The sequence below is a fragment of the Lycium ferocissimum genome, chromosome 7, assembly GCF_029784015.1.
Source record: "Lycium ferocissimum isolate CSIRO_LF1 chromosome 7, AGI_CSIRO_Lferr_CH_V1, whole genome shotgun sequence".
NCBI lineage: Eukaryota > Viridiplantae > Streptophyta > Magnoliopsida > Solanales > Solanaceae > Lycium > Lycium ferocissimum.
Window position 1 is genome coordinate 18166784 of NC_081348.1, and position 25921 is coordinate 18192704.

The window sequence follows — 25921 nt, forward strand, 5'->3', positions numbered from 1 at the left end:
ATTGTCAGTGATAGGGACCCTATCTTTACAAGTAAAGTTTGGCAGGAATTGTTTGTTATTCAAGGAGTTACTCTTAGTACATCTACAGCATATCACCCTCAGTCTGACGGTCAGACTGAGGTGGTTAATAGATGCCTAGAAACATACTTGAGATGTTATTGTTCGATCTTATCCTTCGATTGGGCCCAATACTTGCCCATGGCAGAATGGTGGTACAACACAACTTTTCACACCTCTATTCAGACTACACCTTATGAAGCATTGTATGGGCAGCCACCACCACTCCACTTGCCATATATTCAAGGTGAGTCTGAGGTGTTGGAAGTTGACAGGAGCTTGGTTGCTTTGGGAATTGAAGTTGCGTTGTAAATTTCACTTGGCTAGGTCCCAACAAAGGATGGTGGACCAAACAAACAAGAAAAGGACGCATGACAATTTCGGGTTGGGGATCGGGTTTACACTAAGATTCAACCTTACGGACGATTCTGACACTCTCTAACAAGCACTTTTCCAAGCTAGCTTCCAAATATTATGGCCCTTATCGATTCTAAAGAAAGTTGGTTCTGTTGCTATACACTTTCACTTCCTCCTCACCTACTTCTTCATCCTACATTCCGTGTGTCTCTCCCTCAAATTTTGCTATGAGGTTCACCTCGCTAACATCAATCATCCTCCAATACTTGATTTGTCTAGTCCCTATTGTCCTTCTCCTGTTAAGGTGCTTGATAGAAGAATGATACAAAAAGGAAGCAAGGCTGTTGTTCAATTACTTATTCAGTGGGATCAACTAAATGAAGATCGTGCAACATGGGAAGATGTTAATGCTTTGAAAGTGAGGTTTCCTTCATTTATTCCTTGAGGACAAGGAATGTTTGAGAGGGGATCTTGATATGACTCGTTAAATATCTCTTTATTTAACTGTGCAATAGGGGTTGTACCACTGCATTTGAGTAGTAGTATATTCCGGTAGTTTAGTTAGTTACAATCTTTCTATTTTGTCACTTAAGTCCTATTATTTCTTTTACACTTTAGTCCCTCCCCCGCTGGAGTTGGTTATATGTAGCTCACTTCTCAGTGAGCAGGGCAGCTGATTAATGAGAATTATCTTACCTTCTTAGTTTTATTTCGATTTCCATTTATTTTCTCGCAATTCGATCTCAGTTCACATCATAGAGGTACTCTGTTTTTGCTGTAATAATTATGCTTCAATCCTAAAATTTGCAATTACCACTCTGATTTTGTTTCAGGTAATAATTTGAGCTTTTAATCAATCTTTCCTCAAACTTATATAATGATAGTCATATTTGTCTCCGTCAAACAAATATAAGCAAAATTCAGATTCTAATTCGAAGGCTAGACAAAAAATTACTACATTAACCTCCCCTCAATAAACAGCTTTTATTTCAGCTAGCTGATATACATTTTTTAGAAAGTCACTTAAGCGATTTAAGAAACCTTTTGATTTACCATTTAAGCAACTATCAAATTAATATGTGCAGAACACTAGATTCAAATTCTGAACCTAGATATTCCAAAGACATCTCACTAGTTAAAGCTTGTTTAACCAACCATCTTGATATACCCAGCTTGTAGCAATAGAAAAAGAATTGAAGAAAATGACCACTTTCAGCATTTTGCATGAAGCCAACAGTAGAAAGAATAGAGGTAGAAGTTGCGTAGATGTTTGGTTCAAACAATGAATAGAAAGTAGATTTTTCAGGGGGTGCACATGCTAGCTTCTTTACATATGTAGTAAACTACAACTAGCCGCTTATTTTTATACTCTACCAATTTTGAGGTGAACTGGTCAGAACAGAAAGGATACAACAAGAAAGTACATTTTGGCAATTTTGAGGTGAACTGGTCAGAACAGAAAGGATACAACATGAAAGTACATTTTGCCTTACCATGCTCCAGTCTTTCATAATCCTTCAACCAATCGACCAATATACAAAGAGATGGCTACAACAGTCCACTTAATACACTCCAGGTGGGATCACGAATTAGTCCACTATACAACTCACATTGAGGACCTACCTTTAGATGAAGAAAATGGATTGGTGTTGCCAGGTAACCATCATCCAATTTACCTCTTGATCACACTACCTTTCTCGTCATTCATCTCTCCAGCATTGTTTCTAGTGTAATTCTCTTCAGCCTCTTGTATTTCAAGTGCTTTATTCTTTTCTTTTTTACCTTTTGTCTTGATAATGATGGTGTTCAGGCCAGCTTGTGCATCTTGACAGCTGGAGTATTCCACCAGCTACCTCCCGCCAGCAGAGGTACCGAATAACGCTGCCCTCCAAGGCTTAGACAGATGAGGAGAAGTCACGTAGCGGTTTTTTGTCACAGCTGGAATTTGAACACTGGTCTCTCATGGTTAAGTGATTATTTTTTCTCTTATCTAGAGCACTTCCCACTTCATCTGCAAAACACAATTACTTTAATAACTATTGTACTACCAAAACCCACGGAATGCTCATTACAAGCTTATGAAGCAATTCCTAACACCAATAAAAGGAATTGACTGCTGGTATTAACAATAATGATAATGTGAAACCACTGGAACTTCCGAAGTGCCACTCACATCATACCTTATCTTTTCTCTTGACAGTTCAAAGCAGGGTATTGAAGAGACTAGTATTAAGTATTGCAATCATCGTATGTTCAGGCAAGAAGAGTGTACGTACCTAGTGTATGGAATAAGCAGGAGTATAGATGCTCTTGATGTTCAGAAGCGGCTGCTTGCAAGCTGGAATCCATGGGATTTAGGGTAAAGAGTGAGCTATGTCTAACTGCTCGTGGCTTCGCTCTCTTTGCTTTATGTCAAAATCAGCTGCTGGATATACGAAAGGGAAGAAGAAGAAGAAGAAGTGAGTTTGTGTCAATATTACGAAGTACTAAACATCTATACCCTGCCTAATATTGTGAAGTTTTACCTTATCCAGTGAGTCCTTATTGAACAATGCTTGCAGGTTATCTTCAACCCTTCTTATTCCTTGCCATGTCTCATCCAAAGAACCATCAACGGGTTCTACGAGCAAGAAACTTCAATTCAGCACCAAGCACGCAAGAAACGCTACCACTCAACTAGAATCATGTCCTCAAAGACGTATGTTGCAATAATGTCCGTGCCATGTTGCCTGTATTTTGGGTTGGTTAGTTATCTGTCCTTTATCAGTCTATGATCCACACCACCAAAAGAATAGGAGAAGAGATATGTAAGATGCAACCTTTATCTGGATTAAGACGAGCACTTTAATGGTGACAGATGGCAGAAAAACAACAGGCGAATAAATTTTACAATCACATCCAGGAAAGTGCTTGTCTTAATCCAGATAAAGGTGGGAATGTGGGAGAATTGTATGCTATATAAAAGAATCAAAGCCTAATGTACTTGGCTTAATAAAGGGCCAAAAGCACTGTTCAATGCACTTCATCCTAATTCCTTGTCTCAATCTAAAGTTGGTGGGATCATCCTCTGGGAGACAAATATTAAAAGCGAACAGCTAGGTTAATGACGGAACCATATGCTAGAATTATCAAAGATGACAAAGTTCTTTCACCATGTAAAAGGCATATATGGCCAAAGAAGAAAGGAAAAGACAGATGGCAACTGGAGTAGATAGCACTCATGCACCAAGCCAAATAGCATAGTCCACAATCTTGGTCCAACATGAAGCATGGAGAACCAAATTAAACAAGTAAAAAAGAAGAAGGTGATACAGTCCTTGAGTCACTTTTCCTTTTTCCATCCAGGCATGTATTTCATATTTTCAGATGGCTTGTCCTTCCCAATATTGCACGAGTATTTGCATGTTCTGTGCTCTTTGATTCTAATAAGAACAGGTCTCAGTTATATTCTGGCATAGTTACTGGAAAGTTCATTTCACTAGTTTGAAACACATAATGCTGAATAAAAAGCTTGAAACACGTAATGACTCCCTCACATCAGAACAGAACTTTATTTTACATGAATAAGGGTTGAGAATTCTAGGAGCCCTGATATTAAAAACTTGAGAAATGGTTACAACAATAATAAGATGATGGTCCTTTTTTAATGATTAATTCAACAAGTGCGCTCATACTCATTGGTTGGAATGAGCAAAGCATTTTGTTTCATTAAACTTGCAAAAGGAAGCCAGATATTGGAATGACATCAAGTGATAACTTCATAAAGTTGGTATCTTTTCCCTATTTGCTTACTGATCCAAAAATTAAAAAAATAAAACAAATCTGGTACCTTTTCCTTTGATCGCTGCTTTTTGCAGCCGATGGTAGAGAGATGGACCTGTGAACTCGTGACACCAGTCAAATTGCAAGCGCACCAACAGCGGCAATATTACCTGGTTTTATGGTAAACTAATTCAACTTCAGAACATGGAGAAACACAGAACTAATGCATGATGTTGATAGCACTTAAACATAAAATGTGGTTTAGCCTGTACAGAATTCAGTCACTGTTACTTTGCCTATCAAACAGTCCATCCAATACATAATAGAACTCCATAGAAGTATCAAATTAACATTAGTTGGTAGAAGAATTAGATTTTCATTCTAACCAGCTTAGTTTTGCATTGGTTACCTCTTTAACATCTTCTATATCTTTTGAACTTTGGAACGAGATGGATATACTGCCCTTTATCCACCATATGTCTTATTACTTCATGAGCTTTGGACAGCTTTCCAGCATTTTTCAAGTAACTGACTAAAGTACTATACACCATAAAATTTGGATTACAACCCCTCGATTCCATTTCTTTCACCACCATGCATGCCTCGTCAAATTTCTCAGCCATACAGAGCCCACGAATCATGGCATTGTAAGTAAACACGTTTGGCAACTGCCCATTGGCGATCATGTCAGTAAATAATTCCTGAGCTTTATCAAGTTCCCCAGCCACAACATATCCTGTTATCATAACAGTGTAACACACAACATCAGGCACACAGCCCTGCCTAATCAGCTCATCAAAGAAGTATTTGCATGCATCCAAATTACCCGCCCGACTTAGCCCATCGATCAAAGTAGTAAAATGGAGAATGTTTGGTTCACAACCAACTTCTTTCATGTGGTTTAGAAGGTTGACTGCTGCTAGCGGTTTGTCTCCTTTACCAAGAACATGAAGCAGAATGTTAAATGTATGAAAATCGGGTGAAAATCCACTCCGACCCATTTCATCTAATAATCTATGAAACTGATCCAGCTTTCCCAGCCTATATTTCGAGCATAGCAGTATGTTATAAGTTAAAATATCAGGAAGATGACCTTCCACCAACATTTGCTGATACACCCACTCAATTAACCTGTACTGATGTACACCCAGAAGGGAATGTAAGATTGCATTAAATGAATGCCTGAATGGTCTATAATTGAATGTCTTTGACTTTATAAACCTCTCTACTACTTTTCTAGCCAAACCTGCCTCTCCGCAAGTACATATCAACAAATTAAATGTCCTAGCAGTTGTAGGGTATCCTTTCTCAATCATCTCATCTACTAATCTCCACATAGCCTTGAATTCCTCAGACTCTGCAAATATCTTCATTATCAGATGGTATGAATTTGCCGTATGCTGGTAATTTTCTTGTTGACCGGACCATACAAAAAACTTGTAACCCAGCTTTGCACACCTATTTTTAGTCGCATAATTTATTGTTCTCAAGATACCTAGAAGAACTTCTCTCACAAGCAGGCTTGAAACTGCAATATGTGAACTATCTAAAGCTTCTTTTGCATCAAATCCTGGACCATCTTGTTGAAGAATTTCAAGAATCATACTAGCCTCATTTCTCACTTTCTCAATAAAGCTGTGCCGACTTGAAAATTTTTGACGGAAATGGCTTTCATAGCAGCCGTTGATTCCAATAAAGTCAACTGACTCCTCAGTCTTATCTTTCATATTATTATCGAAGTTCATACTCTTCCAGCTCTCATTCAAGTAATCTTCGATTCTTCCAAACCCATTTCCAGTGCCATCAGCGTCAGATTGTTGATTACATATAAACCGTGGAAAGCTGCTAAAATATGAGAATCTTTGAATAACTCTTTGACCAAAAAGAGCTACAGAATACATGCTAGTCCCTTGAATATAATATATCAAGAAACGATAGTGAGCAAGCCATCACTTTCTCTGCATACAATAAAGAAAAAAGACGCATGCATCAGTTAACATAAATCAAGAATATTCCCTTCACAGATTCCACTAGATATTAATAACTCAATCAAATTCTCTAATTATCTCTACACAACCAGCCCATCCGTGTTCACTTAGTATTCCAATCCCATTATTCACAAGCATCTAGTAGTTCAGAAATCATATATAAGAATCGTTAACATCATTTTACGTTTATCTGCATGCCTACTGAACAATTACAAGTTCATGCTGCACTAGTACTTAAACAAAAATCATTTAATTATTCAATTAGCCAACGCATAACAAAGTAAGAAGGGTCCTTCTCGGAGAAAAAGCAAATTCCTATGGGTCTCTTTTAAGATTAGCATGTGAATTGCTTATTAGAAAAAAGATATTGCATATGCATTAGTGGCTACACCTTAGGATTATATTTTTCTTTTTCATGTACTCATACAAGAGTACAAGTAATCACATCAGGTAGAATGTGCACACAACATGACAACTGAGTGCATTAAGGAAGAATAAGGTAGACCAAAAATCATATGAAGGAAAGATGTCTTAAAGGATCTACAATCCCTTGGAATTCATACGAACTTAGCGAAGAACATAACACGAGCATAACATCAGTATAATAACCGAGCGCAAAACCCATTTCACACCTAGATCAGTGCTTACATAACACAACTTGGTACACTTACATTAGGCTGGTGTTTGACGTGAGTCTTCTTAGTTTGAAGAGAGATTATATGACATAGTAGGGATAAGTATGAAAATTAGAGAATCCTTATTGGTGGAAAGCCCTTCATTTTTCCTAAAAGACAAATTATTAAGTATTGGAATGAAAAATACCTACATGGAGCAGAATGATTAATGAGTGATTCATATAGTAGATTCCAACTAGTTGGGGATTGAACATAGTTGTTTGATGAAGAAAGGCAATGTAACCTAAATTCAGGGCCAGGGTACGCCACAGATCCTCAGAGAGGACTTACATTGGACAAACACATTGAAAACCTACGTTGCTCGGACTCTTTCGGAAATGTGCAAAGTAGTGCATTTTTGGAGAATCCGAGCAACATAGTTGAAAACTAAGGAAGAAAATGTATAAGTATTCCCAAATCACATCTCTTCAAACAGCAAGAAAATGCAAGAAACTCTTACCCCCCAACAACCCAAAATACTCAAAGCTGTTACCTTTACCCCTTTAGCAGTTCGATTACAAATCTGTACACTCTAGATGTACATATATCAACATTAACGTGCAAATGCAGGGAAAAAAAAAAAACAGATCTTGGAATAAGCTCGAAACCAAAGGAATGATTACAATTATTAAAATAGCTCAATAAATAGCCGGAAAAAAAGAAAGAACAAGGGAAAGAACCTACAAATAGAAAGAAACATAGGGGTAAGGAGGGAGTCATTGACGCAGCAAGAAAATATATAAGTATTAGAATCTTCAAAATCATATCACCTCAAACAGCAAGAAAACCTTGCACCCCACCCACCCACAACAACCCAAAATACTTAAAGCTGCTGTCTTTACCCCTGGATAACAAATCTGTACAGTCTAGATATACATATATCAACACTAAAGTGCAAATGCAGGAAAAGAAAACAGATCTTGTAATAAGCTCAAAAACAAACGAATGATTACAATCAATTACAGTATAGCTCAGTAAATTGCCGAAAGAGTAGAACAAAGCAAAGAAAAGAACCTACAAATAGAAAGAAACATAGGGGTAAGGAAGTAGTCATCGACGAGGGAAGTTGTAGCTGTGGGTCTAGTGGTGCTGGGGCTCCTAAAGACTGCGCAGAGGGAAGAGCCAAATGGAGCAAAGGGTATAGTGATGGTTCCAAAGTGTTTTTATTTAAATGCTAGGGGTGTTTTTGCTTAATTTGATAAATTTCCACTTTAAAAAAATACTAACTCCCAAAAAAAAGTAAGTATTTTGATTAAAGTATTTTTAATTAAATACTACCTAATTAATATAATTTCTTAATTACATAAAAAATCTCACTTATCTAAATATGTAAATTTGAAAGAAATGAATTAAATCTATTATCAACCAAAACGAGAAGTTAAGTGGACACTTATCATGAACAGGAGAGAGTAATACTTAAATTTTATTTTCTTGAGATAATAATTCTAGTAAATTCTTGTATTTACTATGTTATTATTCTCTTACTGCTTATTATTATTATTATTTAGATGTTTTTTCATCTCTCCTTGCGTCGGGAGTCTGTCGGAAGCAACCTTTTTACTCGTCAAGATCGGGTAAGGTTTGGGTACACACCACCCTCGTCTGTCCCTAGCTATAATGGGTATGTTGTTGCTATGCTCTTATTCTCATTTTTTTCTATTATACTGAATTCTATGTAAATAACACTACATATACTAGCAATATATGTACTCCTTCAGAGTATGTAAAAAGCGTGGAGCTAAAGTAAATCTTGACAACCTTATGTCTTTTGACAAACCTAAAATTGAGGATTTAGATTAGAAGAGAAAAAGAATCTACATTCCAAAATATCTTCATTTCTTTCTTATTCTGTTTATATATTATGTAATTAATGGTATTTTCTCACTAGCTGATAAGTACAATTACAATCTCGAATACGATAGTAAGTCGAAGAAGAAACTTTATTGATGTCGATCCATGACCACCTCTTGCACCTTTCATCCATTTTTTAAAGTAGATTATCAACGATTCTTGAGAAATTTCTCTGGAGACAATACACTAGGTGGTCTGTCTTCAATTAAAAGTTCGGAATAGATGTCCAGGAGGTATATTTATAGACCAAGAAAATCATTCAGCGGATAAGAAGAAATAGTAGCATTGGACAAGAGAAGATAGTAAACAAAGTAGAATTCTTGATAAATTACACAAAAAAAACAAAAAAAAAATAAGAATCTTGATACAATAACTCAAACTGATGGAGATCTCAATGATCTTACTTAAATCTCCAATGATAAATATTACGAATTATTAAAATAAAAGAACACATAATAAACAAAGCCGATCAGCAGTTTTGGGAACATACATAAAATTCTGGCAAAGGAAATGGAAATACACCAAAGGAGGATAAAGGAGTTAATAAGTCATGGAGATGTGGAAAATGATTTAAGAGAATGGATTTGAATATTAGTAGTAGGTTGGTGGGGGAGATGGTGACGGGGGTGGAGGTGAAGCATAGGTGGCAGATTGCTCATACTTTGTAGGTGGTGGAGGAGATGGTGATGGGGGTGGAGGTGAAGCATAGGTGGCAGATTGCTCGTACTTCTCAGGTGGTGGAGGAGATGCTGACAAGGGTGGAGGTGAAGCATAGGTGGTAGATTGCTCGTACTTCTCGGGTGGTGAAGGTGAGGCATAGGTGGGTGTTTGCTTATAGTACGGTGGTGGTGGAGGTGAGTAATATGATGGTGATTGTTCATAGGTCTTTTGAGGAGGAGGTGGTGATTTGTAGGTTACAGGTGATTGCTTGTAGGATTTTGGAGGAGGCGGAGGAGATTTATAGTAAGGTGTAGATTCTTGGTAGTATGGTGGAGGTGGAGACTTATAATTTGTTGGTGATTGCTCATAGTATTTTGGTGGGGGTGGCGGAGATTTATATGAAGATGGTGATTGCTCATAGTATTTTGATGGAGGTGGAGATGACTTGTAGTAAGAAGGTGATCAAGCCATAGTATTTTGGAGGAAGCGGAGGAGATTTGTAAGAAAATGGTGATTGCTCGTAGTATTTTGGTGGAGGTGGTGGTGACTTGTAATATGAAGGTGCTTTCACATAATATTTTGGAGGGGGTGGAGGTGACTTATAGTACGACTGTGATTTCTTATAATAAGGTGGTGGTGGTGGAGACTTGTAGTAAACTGGTGATTTGTAATATTTTGTTGGTGCAGGCGACTTGTAGTACTTAGATGGAGCGGGTGATTTGTAATACTTTGTTAGTGCAGGCGACTTGTAGTTTTTAGATGGAACGGGTGATTTGTAATATTTTGTTGGTGAAGGCGACTTGTAATATTTAAATGGAGCGAGTGATTTGTAATATTTTGCTGGAGATGGTAACTTATAGTACTTTGCTGGAGATGGTGACTTGTAGTACTTTGCTGGTGATGGAGACTTGTAGTATTTCTTTGAAGGAGTTGGGGACTTGTAGTATTTCTTTGAAGGAGTGGGTGACTTGTAATAATGCTTGGAGGGAATAGGTGACTTGTGATACTTGGTTGCAATTGGTGACTTATAGTAGTGCTTTGAGGGAGATGGAGACTTGTAGTAATGCTTTGAAGGAACCGGCGATTTGTAGTAATGTTTTGAAGGAACATGCGACTTGTGATACTTCGTTACAACGGGCGACTTGTAGTAGTGTTTTGAAGGAACAGGTGACTTGTAATATTTTGTTGGTAAGTGTGATTTGTAATATTTTACTGGTGATGGCGACTTGTAGTAGTTTTTCTTTGAAGGAGCTGGTGATTTGTAATAGTAGTGTGATGGAGAAGGTTTCTTGTAATAAGGAGTGGGCTCGTGATATTTGGATGGAGATGGTGATTTGTAGTACTTGTTAGTGTTGTGAGAAGGTGAGGGAGAATACTCATAAGAGTAATCAGCAACAACAGTGCTAGCTACTAAGCAAATTGCCAAAGCAGATGTTAGTAAGGGCCATTGGCCCAACTTCCCTAAGCTTTTCATTTCAATTTGAGAACACTTAGAGAAGGAAAAGATAGAACTAAGACTTGTGTTGCATGGTTGAATTGGGAGCTCTGGTTTTTATAGAGCAAAGTTAAACTCTTCTCAACATTAATGTATAGCTTCTTAGTTGCCCACTTGGCCACTAAGCTGAGAGCAAGGTCCTAATTAAGACTTGATCAGTACACCAAGTGGGAGGCATTATCTGGTGACAAATGATAATTTAAATAAAATATTAAAAATAAAACCAAAGAGGATATATATATACCAGAAAGTCGTTAAAGATTTGACTATTTCTTAACAATAAACAGAAAAAAGAAATGCGGCATTCTCTCTGTTGTTTTCTCAATGCCAGAATCAGTAAGTTGACTTATGATCTAGAGTTTACATTGCCCCTATCTCCAAAGAAAAGAAAAAGAAGAACAAAAATGCAACAGCTATCAGCAATGGGCTCCTATACAAGCAAAAGCCTATATAAGATCACGTCAAAGCCATCCGAAACACAGAAATTTCGATTTTTGTTACCAAATGTTTATGTAATAAATGTCCTATATGTGTTAAAAATTAAGAAAGGCTAAACATATTCTCAGTTTGGTTCGGTTTTAGATCAACTTTTGTTTGGATTAATACAAAAAGAAACTTAGTTGGATGAGTACAAGAGATATCAGGAGATTAAACAAAAGCAGGAACAAAACTTCAACAAAAATACATACCGACTTATTTTACTGTTATCTGATAAGGTTTGAGTGGCTCTTTGCTACCAATAAGCTCGATCTTTTTCGCTTCTGACTAGTATAATGAAATTTTCATATTTCTTGCTCAGATGTGTTAAAATTAACGAATGAGGCAGTAACTTTTAACTCTCTCTCTCGACCAGATAAAGGAAGTAGATCATAGTACAACGCCAAACGTCTTCCTTAAAAATCACATTCATCAAATGACTTATGGTACAATAAGTAGAAGGTGTTCTTTACAGAACTTCTTCAATGGTGCTCCCTATGATCATCCTCCAATTCCCTAGTTACTGAAATTTCCAACTCTTTGCTTTTCTCATTACATAATACAAACTGGGGTGTACAAAATACAACAGAAAGCTGAATGTGCATATCATATGGTTTCGTTGCATACTTCTCTATATGATTGCAGATACATGCTTTATAGCACTATCCCCATCGCTGCATACTAGAATGATCAGTACTATTCTAGTCATGTTTGCTACTTTGGTCTGGTCTTGCCAATAAGACCATAGTTAACAATAAGACTTTCACCAATAGTATTGCAGGAGCAGAGTCCATCTTTAATACTTAGTTTGATTTTCTTGAAATAATTCTCACGTTAAATTCTGTATTATTAGTTGAGTGTTCAACGTATTATATTACACTTGCATTAGTTACAGTGTTATTCTGATGTTTTTCTTTTATAATAGTATTGAATGATTTTAATGTAAAATAACTCTACGTAATACACTGCTAACAATACATGTATAAGAGTACAGAAAGCAAAAATATCCGTTATGCTTTCACTTAGATTTAGTTACTTAACTTCTTTTATTTCTTTATTTGTAGTATCGATTAAAAATTAAAAACTTGAGAAAACAATTTTCATAGTTAGAAGGTAATGCAACATTTGGTATTATTTATCTTATATTTTAGTTTAGTAAATTTTGTTTAACTTTATTGTAAAATTGTTCTTTATTTGAGATTATTAAAAGTATGTTTATTTTTTAACATACTTATTTATATGAGGATGAAATAGAAAGTGGGAATACAAGTTACATTTGCTTATGAACAGTGAAATATTTTAAGTGACATAGGGCTATTTCGTGGTGGAGTTATTTATTTTGTAGTTTTTATTTGGTAATTCCACCTTTTAAGATCAAAGACAGTATATCTTTTGACTAATTTCCCATTCCTAAATCTTTTTGGAAATATAAGTGGAAGGAGAGACGCATATGCCTAAATAAAAATTCTCTTTATTTCTTATACGCATGTTTGTTTTATATAATTTTTTTTTTAAAAGCTGATAAGTACAATTACAATCCAAAATACAGCAGTAGCCAGTTAGTCAAAGAAGAAATTTTCTTGATGCATAGATCCATGACCATATTTTTTTTTTTTTAAAAAAAAGTATTTTATTACATAGGGGTAGGGGAAGGGAAATGAGGGAGAGGATTACAACGTAGGCATTCAAACCCTCACCAACAAGGTGAAAGTTCAAGTTGTCAACCAACTAAGCTACTAGATCCCGAAGATCCATGACCATATGTTTCACCTTTCCTCTTTTTTTTTTCTTGTTAATATTTTGTAGTAGAAAGGTTATGAACCATAGTTGAGAAGAAAATCCTCTAGAGACAATGCTTTGAGATAGGTTCTCAGATATGTGTCCTGGAGGTGTACTTATAGACCAATAAGAAAACTAAGCTGATTAGAACAAACAATCTTAGACAAAGAGAAAATTGTATTGAGCAAAGTAGAATTCTTGATAATTAATTATACCAAAAAAGAATCTTGATACAATAAGCCAAACTGATGGAGATGGAGATCTCAAGGATCTTACTAAAATCTCCAATGATAAATATTACGAATTATTAATACAAAATAACACACAACAAGCAAAGCCTATCAATTTTGGGAACATACATAAAAAATTTGGCAAAAAAAATGGAAATATTACGATGGAGGATGAAAAGGAGTTAATAAGTCATGGAAATGGCGAAAAATGATTAAAGAGAAGGATTTGATTCTTAGTAGTAGGTTGGTGGGGGAGATGGTGATGGGGGTGGAGGTGAAGCATAGGTGGCAGATTGCTCATACTTTGTAGGTGGAGAGACGCCGGGGGTGGAGGTGAAGCATAAGCGGCGGATTGCTCATATACTTTGGGCGGTGGAGGAGATGCTAACGGGAGGGAGGTGAGGTGGAAGATTGCTCGTATTGTGTGGTGGAGGAGATGCTCACGGGGAAGGAGGTGAAGCATAGGTGGCAGTATCGTCGTACTTTGGCAGTGGTGGAGGAGATGTTGACGGGGGTGAAGGTGAAGCATAGGTAGTAGATTGCTCGTACTTCACAGGTGGTGGAGGTGAGGCATAGGTGGGTGTTTGCTTGTAGTACGGTCTTGGTGGAGGTGAGTAGTATGGTGGTGATTGCTCATAGGTCTTTGGAGTAGGTTTCAGGTGATTGCTCATAGGATTTTGGAGGAGATTTATAGGAAGGTGTAGATTCTGGTAGTATGGTGGAGGTGGAGACTTATAATTCGTTGGTGATTGCTCGGAATATTTGGATGGCGTTGGTGGTGGAGAGTTGTAGGAAGATGGTGATTGTTCATAGTATGTTGGTGGAGGTGGGGGAGATTTGTAAGAAGATGGTGATTGTTCATAGTATTTTGGTGGAGGTGGAGGAGATTTGTAAGATGATGGTGATTACTCGTAGTATTTTGGAGGAGGCGGTGGAGATTTGTAATAAGATGGTGATTGCTTGTAGTATTTTGGTGGAGGTGGAGGAGACTTGTAGAAAACTGGTGACTTGTAATATTTTGTTGGTGTTGGCGACTTGTAGTATTTAGATGGAGCGGGTGATTTGTAGTACTTTGTTGGCGACGGGGACTTGTAGTAAACTGGTGACTTGTAATGTATTGTTGGTGTAGGCGACTTGTAGTATTTAGACGGAGCGGGTGATTTGTAGTACTTTGTTTGGGACGGGGACTTATAGTAAAATATTAGTACTTTGTTTGGGACGGGGACTTATAGTAAAATGGTGACTTGTAATATTTTGTTGGTGTACGCGACTTGTAGTATTTAGATGGAACGGGTGATTTGTAATATTTTGTTGGTGGAGGCGACTTGTAGTATTTAGATGGAGCGGGTGATTTGTAGTACTTTGCTGGCGATGGAGACTTTTAGTATTTCTTTGAAGGAGCTGGGGACTTGTAGTATTGCTTTGAAGCAGTGGGTGACTTATAATAATGCTTCGAGGGAGCAAGTGACTTGTAATACTTAGTTGCAACTGATGACATATAGTAATGCTTTGAAGGAATAGGTGACTTGTAATACTTAGTTGCAACCGGTGACTTGTAGTAATGCTTTGAAGGAGTAGGTGACTTGTAATACTTTGTTGCAACTGGTGACTTATAGTAGTGCTTTGAAGAAGATGGAGACTTGTAGTATTGCTTTGAAGGAGAAGGCGATTTGTAATAATGCTTTGAAGGAACATGCGACTTGTAATATTTTGATGGTCAGTGCAATTTGTAGTATTTTACCGGTGATGGCGACTTGTAGTAATTTTTCTTTAAAGGAGCTGGTGATTTGTAGTAGTGTGATGGAGAAGGTTTCTTGTAATAAGGAGTGGGCACATGATACTTGGATGGAGATGGTGATTTGTAGTACTTCTTAGAGTTGTGAGAAGGTGAGGGGTAAGTAGACTCATAAGAGTAATCAGCAAAAACAGTGCTGGCTACTAAGAAAATTGCCAAAGCAGCTGCTAGTAAGGGCCATTGGCCCAACTTCCCTAAGCTTTTCATTTCAATTTGGGAACACTTAAGAGAAGGAAAAGATAGAACTAAAACTTGTGTTGCATAGTTGAATTGGGAGCTCTGTTATTTTTTATTTTTTTTATATAATTTCCAGGATAAGTGTCCTGGGGTGTTGTATATCATTTTATGCAAACACAAAAGAAGGGGAGGGCTAGACCATACCCCTGATATACAAACACATTGTCTAGCAAAAGGAGAATGTTAAAAACTGGTGACTTCTATACATTAGATTACACTTTAGCTCACAAAAAAATTAGCTTTGTCATATCTTATCCTCATGCTAGGCATTTGACTCTGTCTAGTAAGCACCAAAGGCCCCTCTTTGGCATCTCAAGATGACTCAATGATGGATTCTCCTTAGATGATGCAAATTTAGCCAGAAAATCGACTTTGGTTACCTCCGTAGCAATGTTTGAAAGTAATCTCCATTTGATCCTATATCCATAGTTTCCTCAATGATATCCTTTATAGTAAGATTGTAGAGGTCCCGTTTGTTAACATTCCCACAATCATCAATGAATCGACTCATATAGGCGTATCCATTGTTTTTGATCCATTGAGCAGCATATCTGATTGCCATAGCTTCTATCATGTTATGACTAGTACCTTGTGATTGCAAAGGCAAAAATCATGCTTCAGGTCTATTCTCTAGCCATTCCCCCCCCCGATTCCAGCCTTTTTGATTGTGTAGGTTGTTAACTTTTTATTTTCCCAGTTGGTGGCATGCTCCATGTTACTTGTGTAATATTTGCTCTTGGTTTAAACTACTTCATTAGTACTTTGAACTTTGGGAATGCTTTTGTCCATTCCGCTTTGAGATACCAAATCCTTCTTGTTGCATTCTCCTAATGAGAATTTTTTCGATCTCCATATCTGCAAGAACATACATTAATATGATATTTGGGATAACATGAATTATCATCTTGTGCATTTCATTTTTGTCCGGGTTTGCCACCATTCATGTAGAAAAGCTCTACTTGGACTTGATATTTCCAAGAGGTTGTCCAAAATATTTCCACGAACAGGCTCACTTTCGATGAAAAAATGTTGGATAGTCTGGTGGAGCATTTGAACAACATAGCTTCGTATGTCCACAAACCCGCAAATGGTTAGTGAATGGTGCTTGTTTTTAATCAATCTGTAAGAAATGAAAATTTAAAAAGGATGTTAACGGTGCCCGTTGATTAACGACCTTTTATGAGTTCTTATCCCATTCCAGGCTTCTTTGAAAAAACTCCATCTGGTAGTCTTTTTTGTGTTGTGATCCAATCTTGATAGTGTGATGTAGCAAACAACCAGAACTATGTCTCCCAAGCTTTGCAAGTCCCATTCATTATCAATAATGAAGTTTCTTACTTGTTCTAATAAGTGTACATAATCGAGGGTAGCAAGCTCCATAACCAGTCCAAACTTGTCCCACCAAAAAAGTGACAGACCATTTTGAATTTTCCGGATCATGTGTGGCTCACATCACTTCTAATTTTAGTCGAGTTTTCCAAATGTGAGAATTCCCGGACACCCGGACTTTTAGCGACGGGATGTGCTCTTATGCGAAAGATTTCTTGTGAATCTAGCCCACAAAGAGTCTTGACACCTAAATCTCCACCATTTCTTGATATCCGTTTACAAATGTCTCATATTTCGATGCCCACTCCACCCTCTCTCTTTAGGAAAACACAAGTTCTCCCAAGAACTCCGGTGGTATCTTCTTTTATCGTTGTACCCCAAAAGAATCTAGCAAAATGCTTCTCCATTAAGGAAATGGTGCCTTTGGGGGGACTAAGGTGACTATAGATAGGTAAAGATGGAGCACACTCTTGATCAACACACCTTTTCCCCCATGAGACAAAGACTTTTGCCATCCATTTAGTCTTTTAATGACTTTGGATAGCATTTTTCAAAGTATTCCACCTTTTTCCTTCCAATGTAGATGGGGCACCCCAAGTATTCAAATAGAACTTTGTCAAGAAAACCAGAATCTTATTAATTCTTCTACTTGCGACTTGGAAAAAAACACTTGGCTTTCATTTGATGGTACCACCGAATTTGCTTCATAATCATCTTGATGGCCTTGGTGTTTCCATTAAAAATGACAATATCATCTGCATAAGACAAATGGTTAATGACGGAAGGACTCGTATCTAACATAGCAAAAGGCACAAAAATGTTCACTATGGCGAATCAACCGTTAAGAAGCCTAGCTAAAACTTCGCACCAATGATAGTAGTCTCCCCCGTTTCGATGCCTTGAGATGATGTGAAAAATCCATGTCTTTTGCCATTGATTATGATAGAATACCAAACGTTGGACACAATGCCTATGATCATATTGGTAACAAGATCCGAGAAACCAAACTTTTTGAGCACCGCTTGATGAAGGACCAAGACATTCGTCATAAGCTTTTGCCATATCCAGAGTTGATCACCACATTACCCCCTTTGTTCTTACAGGATATTTTGCACAATCTCTTCGAGTTAGGACATTTTCATCGCTTCCTTTCAAGAAGCCACTTTGATTTTCGCTCATAAGGCTAGAAAGAAAAATCTGCGGAATGAGCTTGGTGATAATCTTGCTCGAGAAATTAAGGGCCGAACTTAAAATTACTAGGGCCTTCACTTTACTTAGCACAAGAAGGGTAAAAAGAATTTGGTCATTTTTCAATTTGAAGGAACAAATTCTACCAGATTATATCCCAAAAAGATAGTAGAATTAAAGATATCCATTGTGTTGCTCATGTTAAAAATTCCTTAATTTCATCTTCTTCAGACATTTAATCAAAAAAACTCGTTGAGCTCTACACTCCGGGATGCAATTCAAAATTTGATCTACAATGGCCTTCTTTAAATTAAAAGCTTCTCAAAGTGGTTAACAAGATTTCTAGCATGTCTTCTTCTCAACCTTTCTTATTCATGATTCTTTGAATATTCAATTTTCTTCTTCTTTCTCTAATGGCTTCTTACTTGGTGTTGCTATCCCCATCTTCAAACCATCTAATATGAGACTTTTGTTTCAAAATCTTTACGCTTGTTTATTAAGCCGCATATTATTGACATGACCTCTATTAAGATCCTCTCTACTATTTTCGAGACCTTGCGGCCAAGTCCATCTCCTCTAAAAATCGATTTTGGCCTCCCAATCATCGGTGTTTTCATGCACATCACTATTTCTTCTCTAGACCATTTAGACAATCTCCTACCAAGATTTTTCGAACAAATGATCAATAAAAGCAATTCCATTCCTCGAACAATAGTTTTAAAGTTATTCAAAAATTCCAAAAACTTGAAATATTTTTTACCTAAAGAGCCATTGTTACATTAAATAACATAGGTCTATGATGCGACCCTACTCTAGGAAGCGTGTCTTACCTCAAGTATTTACTGTCTAAAGATCATTGATAAAAATCCTATCAAGTCTTTTCCAAATTCTTTTGCATGGCCTCCTATTATTACACCGGGTATATTTGGAACACGATACCCCAAATCAATGCCACAAGAGTCCAACTCGGTAAAGCAAAGCTCTTGAGTTTCTGCGATTTTCTTTTTCCTCCGGATGGAGGATGATATTAAAATCTCCCCAATGCACCATGGGCTTGTGATAGAGTTATTCAAGTCCTCTAATCCATAATTCCAATCTTTCTGTAATTTAGCATTGGCATGAAATCGAGACTAGAAGTATTTTCCCCGAATTTTCATAGTGATCAACCGTCATGATTCTTAATAATGGTGACAATGCCATTATCCCTCCAAAAACACCATATTTTACCATTAGGATTGGTGATACAATGGTTGAATCCCAAGTATCTTTTATAACCCTCTACTTTGTTCTTATTCACCATAGGTTACAAATAGCCACCATGTCAACCTTGTATTTATTAACCATTCTTTTGAGTCTCTGTATTGCTTTTTTGGATCCTCCCCATTATGTTCCATATGATTGCACTAATCAAAGAAACACTATTATTTTTTCTTCTCTCCCCTTTGCAGACGTGAGCTTTTATGTTACCGTTTACTTGCTTGCCTTTCTAATACCCATTTCTTCCTCTTCTTTCGGAGATAGCCCATTTCGTCACTAACATCTTTGATGTGTTGTTGTTGCTCTGGCTTAACTCGTGGTGCATATTCCTCCTCGTGTTCCCTCTTCCGTATCATTGTCATCTCCCTTCTTATTATCATTCCCGGTGTTCTCTTCCTTGTTTTGAGTGTCAAAGAATCCATCAAGTGGTCATTAAGATCCACAATCACATTTTGTCTACGGGTTTGTTAGCGCTTTCTGCGCATTAGAGATTCAAATTTTGGAATTGTCCTCTATATTGTCTCCGGCCTTCCTCCCCTCCATTCTTATTCTCTTGCTTTCTCTTCATTATCCACTTCTATGTAGTCTCCCGCCCTCTATTTGTTGTAGACTATCGTTTTTCCCGTATACAAATCAATTTTGCTTGTTCTCCATTTCCTTGTCTTTTAGAGTACAATTTGTTCTTGAGATCTCGTTTGTTCATTAGTAACAACCTCCCTTTCATCCTTAGCCTATTCATACATAAAAAAATTCATGTCCTTCCTTGCTTTTGCCCTTATTGATCTTGATATTGGCCACTTTTTTTTGGCATCTTTTTCTTCCTATTCCTCCTTATCTTGTCTAGTATGTCTTTAAGATAAGGATCCTTGATCTCCGTCGTGCTTCTTTCTACTATCCAGGTCCCTCCATGTTTATATTTCTCCTCATTTTCCATGTTTTGGTTCTTAGCCTTCCATTTTTTTGCCTTCTTCTTTTTTGCCTATCTTTGTTAACACCCTTTCTTATTATTCACTCCTTTAGCATCTTCATTCTTCTTCTCCACTTCTTCCCGTTCCATCCTTTTAACTTCCTCTTTTTCATGTTTTTCAGTTTCCCTTAATACCACTTCTTCTTGCTTTTCGTCTTCATCTTTTCTTTTGTATCAGTCCCCGTCATCCTCTTTGTTGTTACTTTCATCATCATTGTGGGTTCGTCGGTAATCTTCTTATTTTCCACTTTTCTACATTGTAGTATCGAATGTCCCATATTCGCGGCACCTCATAATCAATTTTTTGATAAAAACCTTTCCTTGGACAATTTATCTTCGTACCCCACAAAAATGATGTGAGCTTAGTTTTAGTAAGATCAACCTCTACTTTGATTTTAGCCATGCTTGGTACGTTCTTTTTCTTTTTCGAGTGTCTAAGGTTAAGGGGGCTTTACCAATAAGGCAACAATTTGCTTCAAGTAATTCCATGTGTGGCAATGAAACGCCTGAACAATCGGAGAATCCTCCTCCCGTCACCATTTTTCGAGACATCACTTGCCCATCGAAATCAATTGATCGTTTGTACCACACCTTTTTGCAATCCTCTTCATTTCCGAATTCTAAGAAAACAATACGATGATCATAGACACCAATTTGGACCTTTTCTTTAATTTTCTCGGCAAATCGTTCTTCAATTTGAGGACGGGTTCTTTATGAATTTTCCAACAAGGGTAAATTTGCATTCATCCGCCATATCCCCATAAAATTCTCTGTACTCCATTGTGCTTCGTATAATTAGCCTTAATTGCGGATTCCCAAACTTATTATTGTTAGGGTTACGAGCAAAAATTGCCTTTGCATAGTCACTTTTTTTTTTCTTGAATTGCTTGTGGGGATGTAGAGATGTAGTAGCTTTGTTAATCTCCCCGTACGCGTTGTTTCAGGTCCGGCGTCCCCGTGGGACGGAGCGTGTATCGTAAGTACCGTTAGAGGAAAAACGTATCTATTGTACGGAGAGCATTTTAGGAGAGAGAAAAATATATTGTTGATGGGAGCTCTGTTATTTATAGAGCAAAGTGAAACTCTTCTCAACATTAATGTAATAGCTTCTTAGTTGCCCACTTGGCCACTAAGCTGAGAGCAAGGTCCTAATGAAGACTTGATCAGTACACTAAGTGGGAGGCATTATCTGGTTAACAAATGATAATTGAAATAAAATTATTAAAACTAAAAACAAAGAGGATATATACCAAAAGTAGTTACACATTGACTATAACAATAAACAGAACAAAGAAATGGGGGCATTTTCTTTGTTTCTCAATGCCAGAATCAGTAAGTTGGCCTATGATCTAGAGTTTGACATTACCCCTATCTCCAAAGAAAAGCAAAAGAAGAACAAAAATGCAATGGCTATCAGCAATGGGTTCCTCCCTCCTATACAAACAAAGCCTATTATCAACTCAAAGCCACCTGAAAACACAGAAATTTCAAAACTTTAAACAATATGTTTATGTTATAAATGTTCTGAGTTAAAAATTAAGAAATGTGATACATATTGGTTTGGTTTCAGACCAACTTCTTTTTAATTTTTTTTCCGATTAATACCAAGAAACCTAGTTGGATAATGTGCCACTTTGAGTACAAGAGATCTCAGTAGATTAAAAATGCAGGAAAATCTTCAGCCAAAATATATACTGACTTATTTTACTGTTATCTGATAAGGTTTGAGTGACTTTGAGCAGAGCTTATTTGGGTAACCGACAAGCTTGATTTTTTCCAACTCTGACTTGTAGAAAACTTTCACATTTCTCGCTCAGATGTGTTTAAAATTAACAAAAGAGGCAGTTAAATATGGTACATGAGAAGTAGAGCATAGCCGCATAGGGCAACGCCAAACATCTTCCTGAAAAATCAGTCATCAGACAACATATGGTACATGAAGTAGGCGGTGTTCTTTACATAACTTCTTCAATGGTGCTCCCTATGATCATCCTCCAATTCTCTAGTTGCTGAAATTTCCAAAATTTGGTTTTTCTCATTCCCAGAAAGTAGTAGTTAAGATAAGACTTTCTTAACAGGACAAAAAAATGAGGGCATTTTTTATTGTTTTCTCAATGCCAGAATCAGTAAGTTAGACTTATAATCTAGAGTTGACATTGCCCCTATCTCAAGAGAAAGGCACAAGAACAAAAATGCAATGGCTATCAGCAATGTGCTCCTTCATACAAACAAAGCCTATATACTATATATCACGTCAAAGCCACCTGAAAACACATAACAATCGAAAATTTAAACAATTTTTTTATGTAATAAATGTTCTAAAATACCCTCCACCTATAATAATTGGTGCAAAAATACCCTCTATCCGCCTTTGAGCCCCCAAATACCCCCGCCGTCCGCCCTGTGGGTCTAACATACCCTTATTTCTAATAGCCCCATCTCACTAAATACGTGGCATCATTTAATTAGTTACCCCATGTAATTAACTAAACTCATTAAATTTAATCTAAGTTGACCGGATCCCAACTACCAACCCGACCCGGATCCTCTGTAAACTAATTTTACTGCAGCAATCTGTGTTTGTTGTGGTCTTGCTCCTTCTTTTTAAAGTGTTGCTTGCTGTGATCACAAATTCACAATTCCTAATTAGGTATTGAGGACTTGAAAAGAAGCACTTCCTATGACAATGCATAGCACTTCCTATGACAATGCATACTTTTGCTGAATCTTTTCACTTTTGTTTTGTTATGGAAATACAGAATTTTAGAGAGGTAAGCCTGCATGAGCATTTCCTACATGCCAAATCAGTTTCAATTTTAAGCTCCTTATTGTTATGGGATAAGGCACTATTACCCCCGTACTATCCTCGAAGTTGCTATGACACACCTTACATTTTCCTGGGTCCTATTACCCCCTTTACTCCCCTAAACGCTGATGCCCACTCTTATATGGGAGAGTGACATACACTCTCCTTGCCACATGTGTATTTATTTGTTTTAAAAATAAATTTCAGCTTACGTGTCAATTTTTTTAAAAATAAAATAAAAACTGATTTTTTTTTTAAAAATTGATTTTTAAAACCCCTTTTTTAAATTTTGATTTTTTTTAAAACCCATTTTAAAAAAAAAAAACTGAAAACATGGATTAAAAAACTGAATTTTATTTTAAAAAAATGATTTTTAAAACCAGTTTTAAAATTAAAAAAAATTAAAATTTAATTTTTTTTAGAACCCTTTTTTAAAAAAAAAAAAAAACTGAAAACATGAATTGTTTTAAAATATGGAAAAATGGATTTGTTAAAAATATGGAAAACTTGATTATTTTTTTTAAAATGTCTTAAAAATCTTGATTTTCATGATTTCATTTTCTTAGGACACTTTTATTTTTCAAATGAAATCCGAAAAAAGTGTTTTTCTTGTCAAAATGTGAAAAAACTGAATTTTTATAAAATTTTGGAAAAATTAATCATTTTTTTAAAATGCGGAAAACCCGTTTTTAAAACGTGGAAAACCAGTTTTTAAAACTAAATTTGGAAAACTAGATTTATTTTCATATTTTAAGAAAGTACAGATTTTTAAGAAAAAAAATTAAAATTTTCCGTTTTTTATGTTTCTCACTCTCTCAAAGAGAGTGAAACATACTCTCCTTGCCACGTCAGCGTTTAGGGGGGTAATTATTCCGTTTTAAATAATTTTAGGGGGGTAATAGGACTCAGGAAAAGGTGAGGTGTGTCGTAGCAACTTATGGTATAGTTCAGGGGGGGTAATAGTGCCTTATCCCCATTGTTATAGTTGCAAAAGTTATGATATAAAATTCAAATATCTCAAGTTAGTTGGAGATGGTGCATGTTTTACATGTTCAATAATTTGTACTTACTCAATTATCTTTCTATTGTTTGAGAAATTATTATCTCTATTATCACTTCCATTTTTTAGTGTATGAGGTTATGAACTTATGATTACAAAAAACTAGTACTATGTTGGTATTTAATCCTTTGCAGAAAATGGATTTTAAGTTTCCTTTGGCAGTGTCTTGCAAACACTTTATTTCCATTCTAAGTACTCGCACTTATTGGTTTTTCTGTCATTCAAATTCTGAATACTCACACTTATTTCAATCTTATCATCATCAGACTAAATTACAAGGTCTTTAATTTGGGGCGGATCGGGTTTGTCGGGTTGGTGGGTTGGGATCCAGTCAAGTTAGATTAAATTTAATCAATTTAGTTAATTATATGGGGTAACCAATTAAACGATGCCCACATATTTAATGAGATGAGACTGTTAGAAATAAGGGTGTGTTGGACTCAAAAGGTGGACGGTGGGGATATTTGGGTGCTCAAAGGTGGATGGAGGGTATTTTTGCACCGATTCTAATAATTCGAGGATATTTTAGGCCCTTTTCCGTATAAAGAAATGATATACATATTGTCAGTTTGCTTTGGTTTGGGATCAACTTTATTTTGGATTAATACCAAGAAACCCAATTGGATAAATGCCACTTTGAGTATAAGAGATCTCAGACATTTGACGAATAGTAGAAAAATGCAAGGGCGAAGGGAGCAAAGGGTATTGTGATGGTTCCAAGGTGCGATTTAAATGGTGAGAGTGTTTTGGTTTAATTTGATATATGTCCAGTACAACTTGGTTCGATTTTCTTGAAATAATTCTCATGGTAAATTCTGTACTATTAGTTGGGTGTTTTTCTTGTATTTTTCTTTTATATCATTCTCAAGGTATACGATGTTATTCTTGTGTTTTTCTTTTATATATTGAATGAATTTATACTAATAAATAATAAATGTATAAGAGTATATAAAATTTGAGTAATATGCCGGACACTTGGTGAGAAACCTAAAAAAATAAAAATACATAAACAATAAAATATCTGCTATATGCTTTCATTTATTTAGTTACTTAATTTTTTATCTCTATTTTTTTTTTTTTTACCCCTACCAGGAAGCTCCCTCCTTTTTCTTCCTTGGGGACTCGAATTCCACAACTTTAGGATTGGTAATAGAGCGCGCTTACCACTTCAGTAACCCCTTTTGTCAACTTCTTTTCTCTCATTTATTTGCAATATCGATTTTAGAATTAAGAAATACCGAGAAACAATTTTCATATTTAGAAGGTAATGCACCATCTTTTTTTATACTTTATCTTATATTGTAGTAGTAAACTTTGTTTATTACACTTGATTATCAAAATTTAATATTTATTTTTTAACATACTTATTTATTGTAAGAAGGAACAAGAAAGTCTTATTATTATTGTTCAGAAACCCGACGGACATTCGTAGATTTGTTTGGCGCGAAATTGCAATTGAAGAGTATAAGAAAAAGGAAATCTTAGACCAACTAACACCAATGGTCTAGCAGTAGAATAGTCTCATGCCATGGTACAGACCTGAGTTTGATTCCCAATTGTTGCATATCAGAGTGCTATGAATATTAGGTACTTTAAGAAAACTGAGGGAGTCGATCTGTTTAATTTTTGTTCTCCCGGCTGTTAGAAAATACCGTCTTCCTTTTAATTTTATTTAAACCGATCGAGGTTATGTAAGAATTCTGAGGGAGTCCGTCGATTTTCCTCACCTCGGTAATTATTTTTGGCAGCCCGGATCTTCATATATTGCTTTTGTCCCCCGAAAAAAAGAAGAAAAAAAACATGTATGTTTGGTAGTGTTTCGTCACTAAAAATATGTGATTAGTCCATTTAAATATGATATGTAACTTTTATCACGAAAACTAAATAATTAGTGATGAATTTTCTATTATAGCTAATACTTTTGTGGGTAAAAATCACATTTAACATAGTGG

The 25921-nt window shown here is 36.2% G+C and overlaps 1 protein-coding gene and 3 pseudogenes across 3 annotated transcripts; all 4 read right to left on the reverse strand.

The window, feature by feature from the left end:
- Nucleotides 1–2183: 2183 nt before the first annotated feature.
- Nucleotides 2184–7987, reverse strand: LOC132063608 (pentatricopeptide repeat-containing protein At3g60050-like). Of its 3 annotated transcripts, none has more exons than XM_059456240.1 (6): nt 7857–7987; nt 4586–6134; nt 4244–4346; nt 2940–3143; nt 2691–2836; nt 2184–2425 (listed from the first exon to the last, which is right to left on the reverse strand). In XM_059456240.1, exon 2 carries the CDS (start codon nt 6075–6077, stop codon nt 4590–4592), a length of 1488 nt encoding a protein of 495 aa, XP_059312223.1. In that variant the 5' UTR covers nt 6078–6134; nt 7857–7987; the 3' UTR covers nt 2184–2425; nt 2691–2836; nt 2940–3143; nt 4244–4346; nt 4586–4589. The 3 variants fall into 3 exon arrangements, with proteins under 3 accessions (XP_059312223.1, XP_059312221.1, XP_059312222.1); XM_059456238.1 differs by having other exon boundaries at nt 2691–2839; XM_059456239.1 differs by lacking the exon at nt 7857–7987 and adding an exon at nt 7523–7566 and having other exon boundaries at nt 2691–2839.
- A 1002-nt stretch (nt 7988–8989) lies between these two features.
- LOC132062576 (extensin-3-like) lies at nt 8990–10828 on the reverse strand (annotated as a pseudogene).
- A 2942-nt stretch (nt 10829–13770) lies between these two features.
- On the reverse strand, nt 13771–14505 carry LOC132061993 (extensin-1-like; annotated as a pseudogene).
- A 26-nt stretch (nt 14506–14531) lies between these two features.
- LOC132061994 (extensin-2-like) lies at nt 14532–15332 on the reverse strand (annotated as a pseudogene).
- Nucleotides 15333–25921: the final 10589 nt, after the last annotated feature.

What these genes read in the sequence shown, in the direction of transcription:
- LOC132063608 (XM_059456240.1), bottom strand. Translation starts at nt 6,077, where the DNA reads ATGTATTCTGTAGCTCTTTTTGGTCAAAGAGTTATTCAAAGATTCTCA.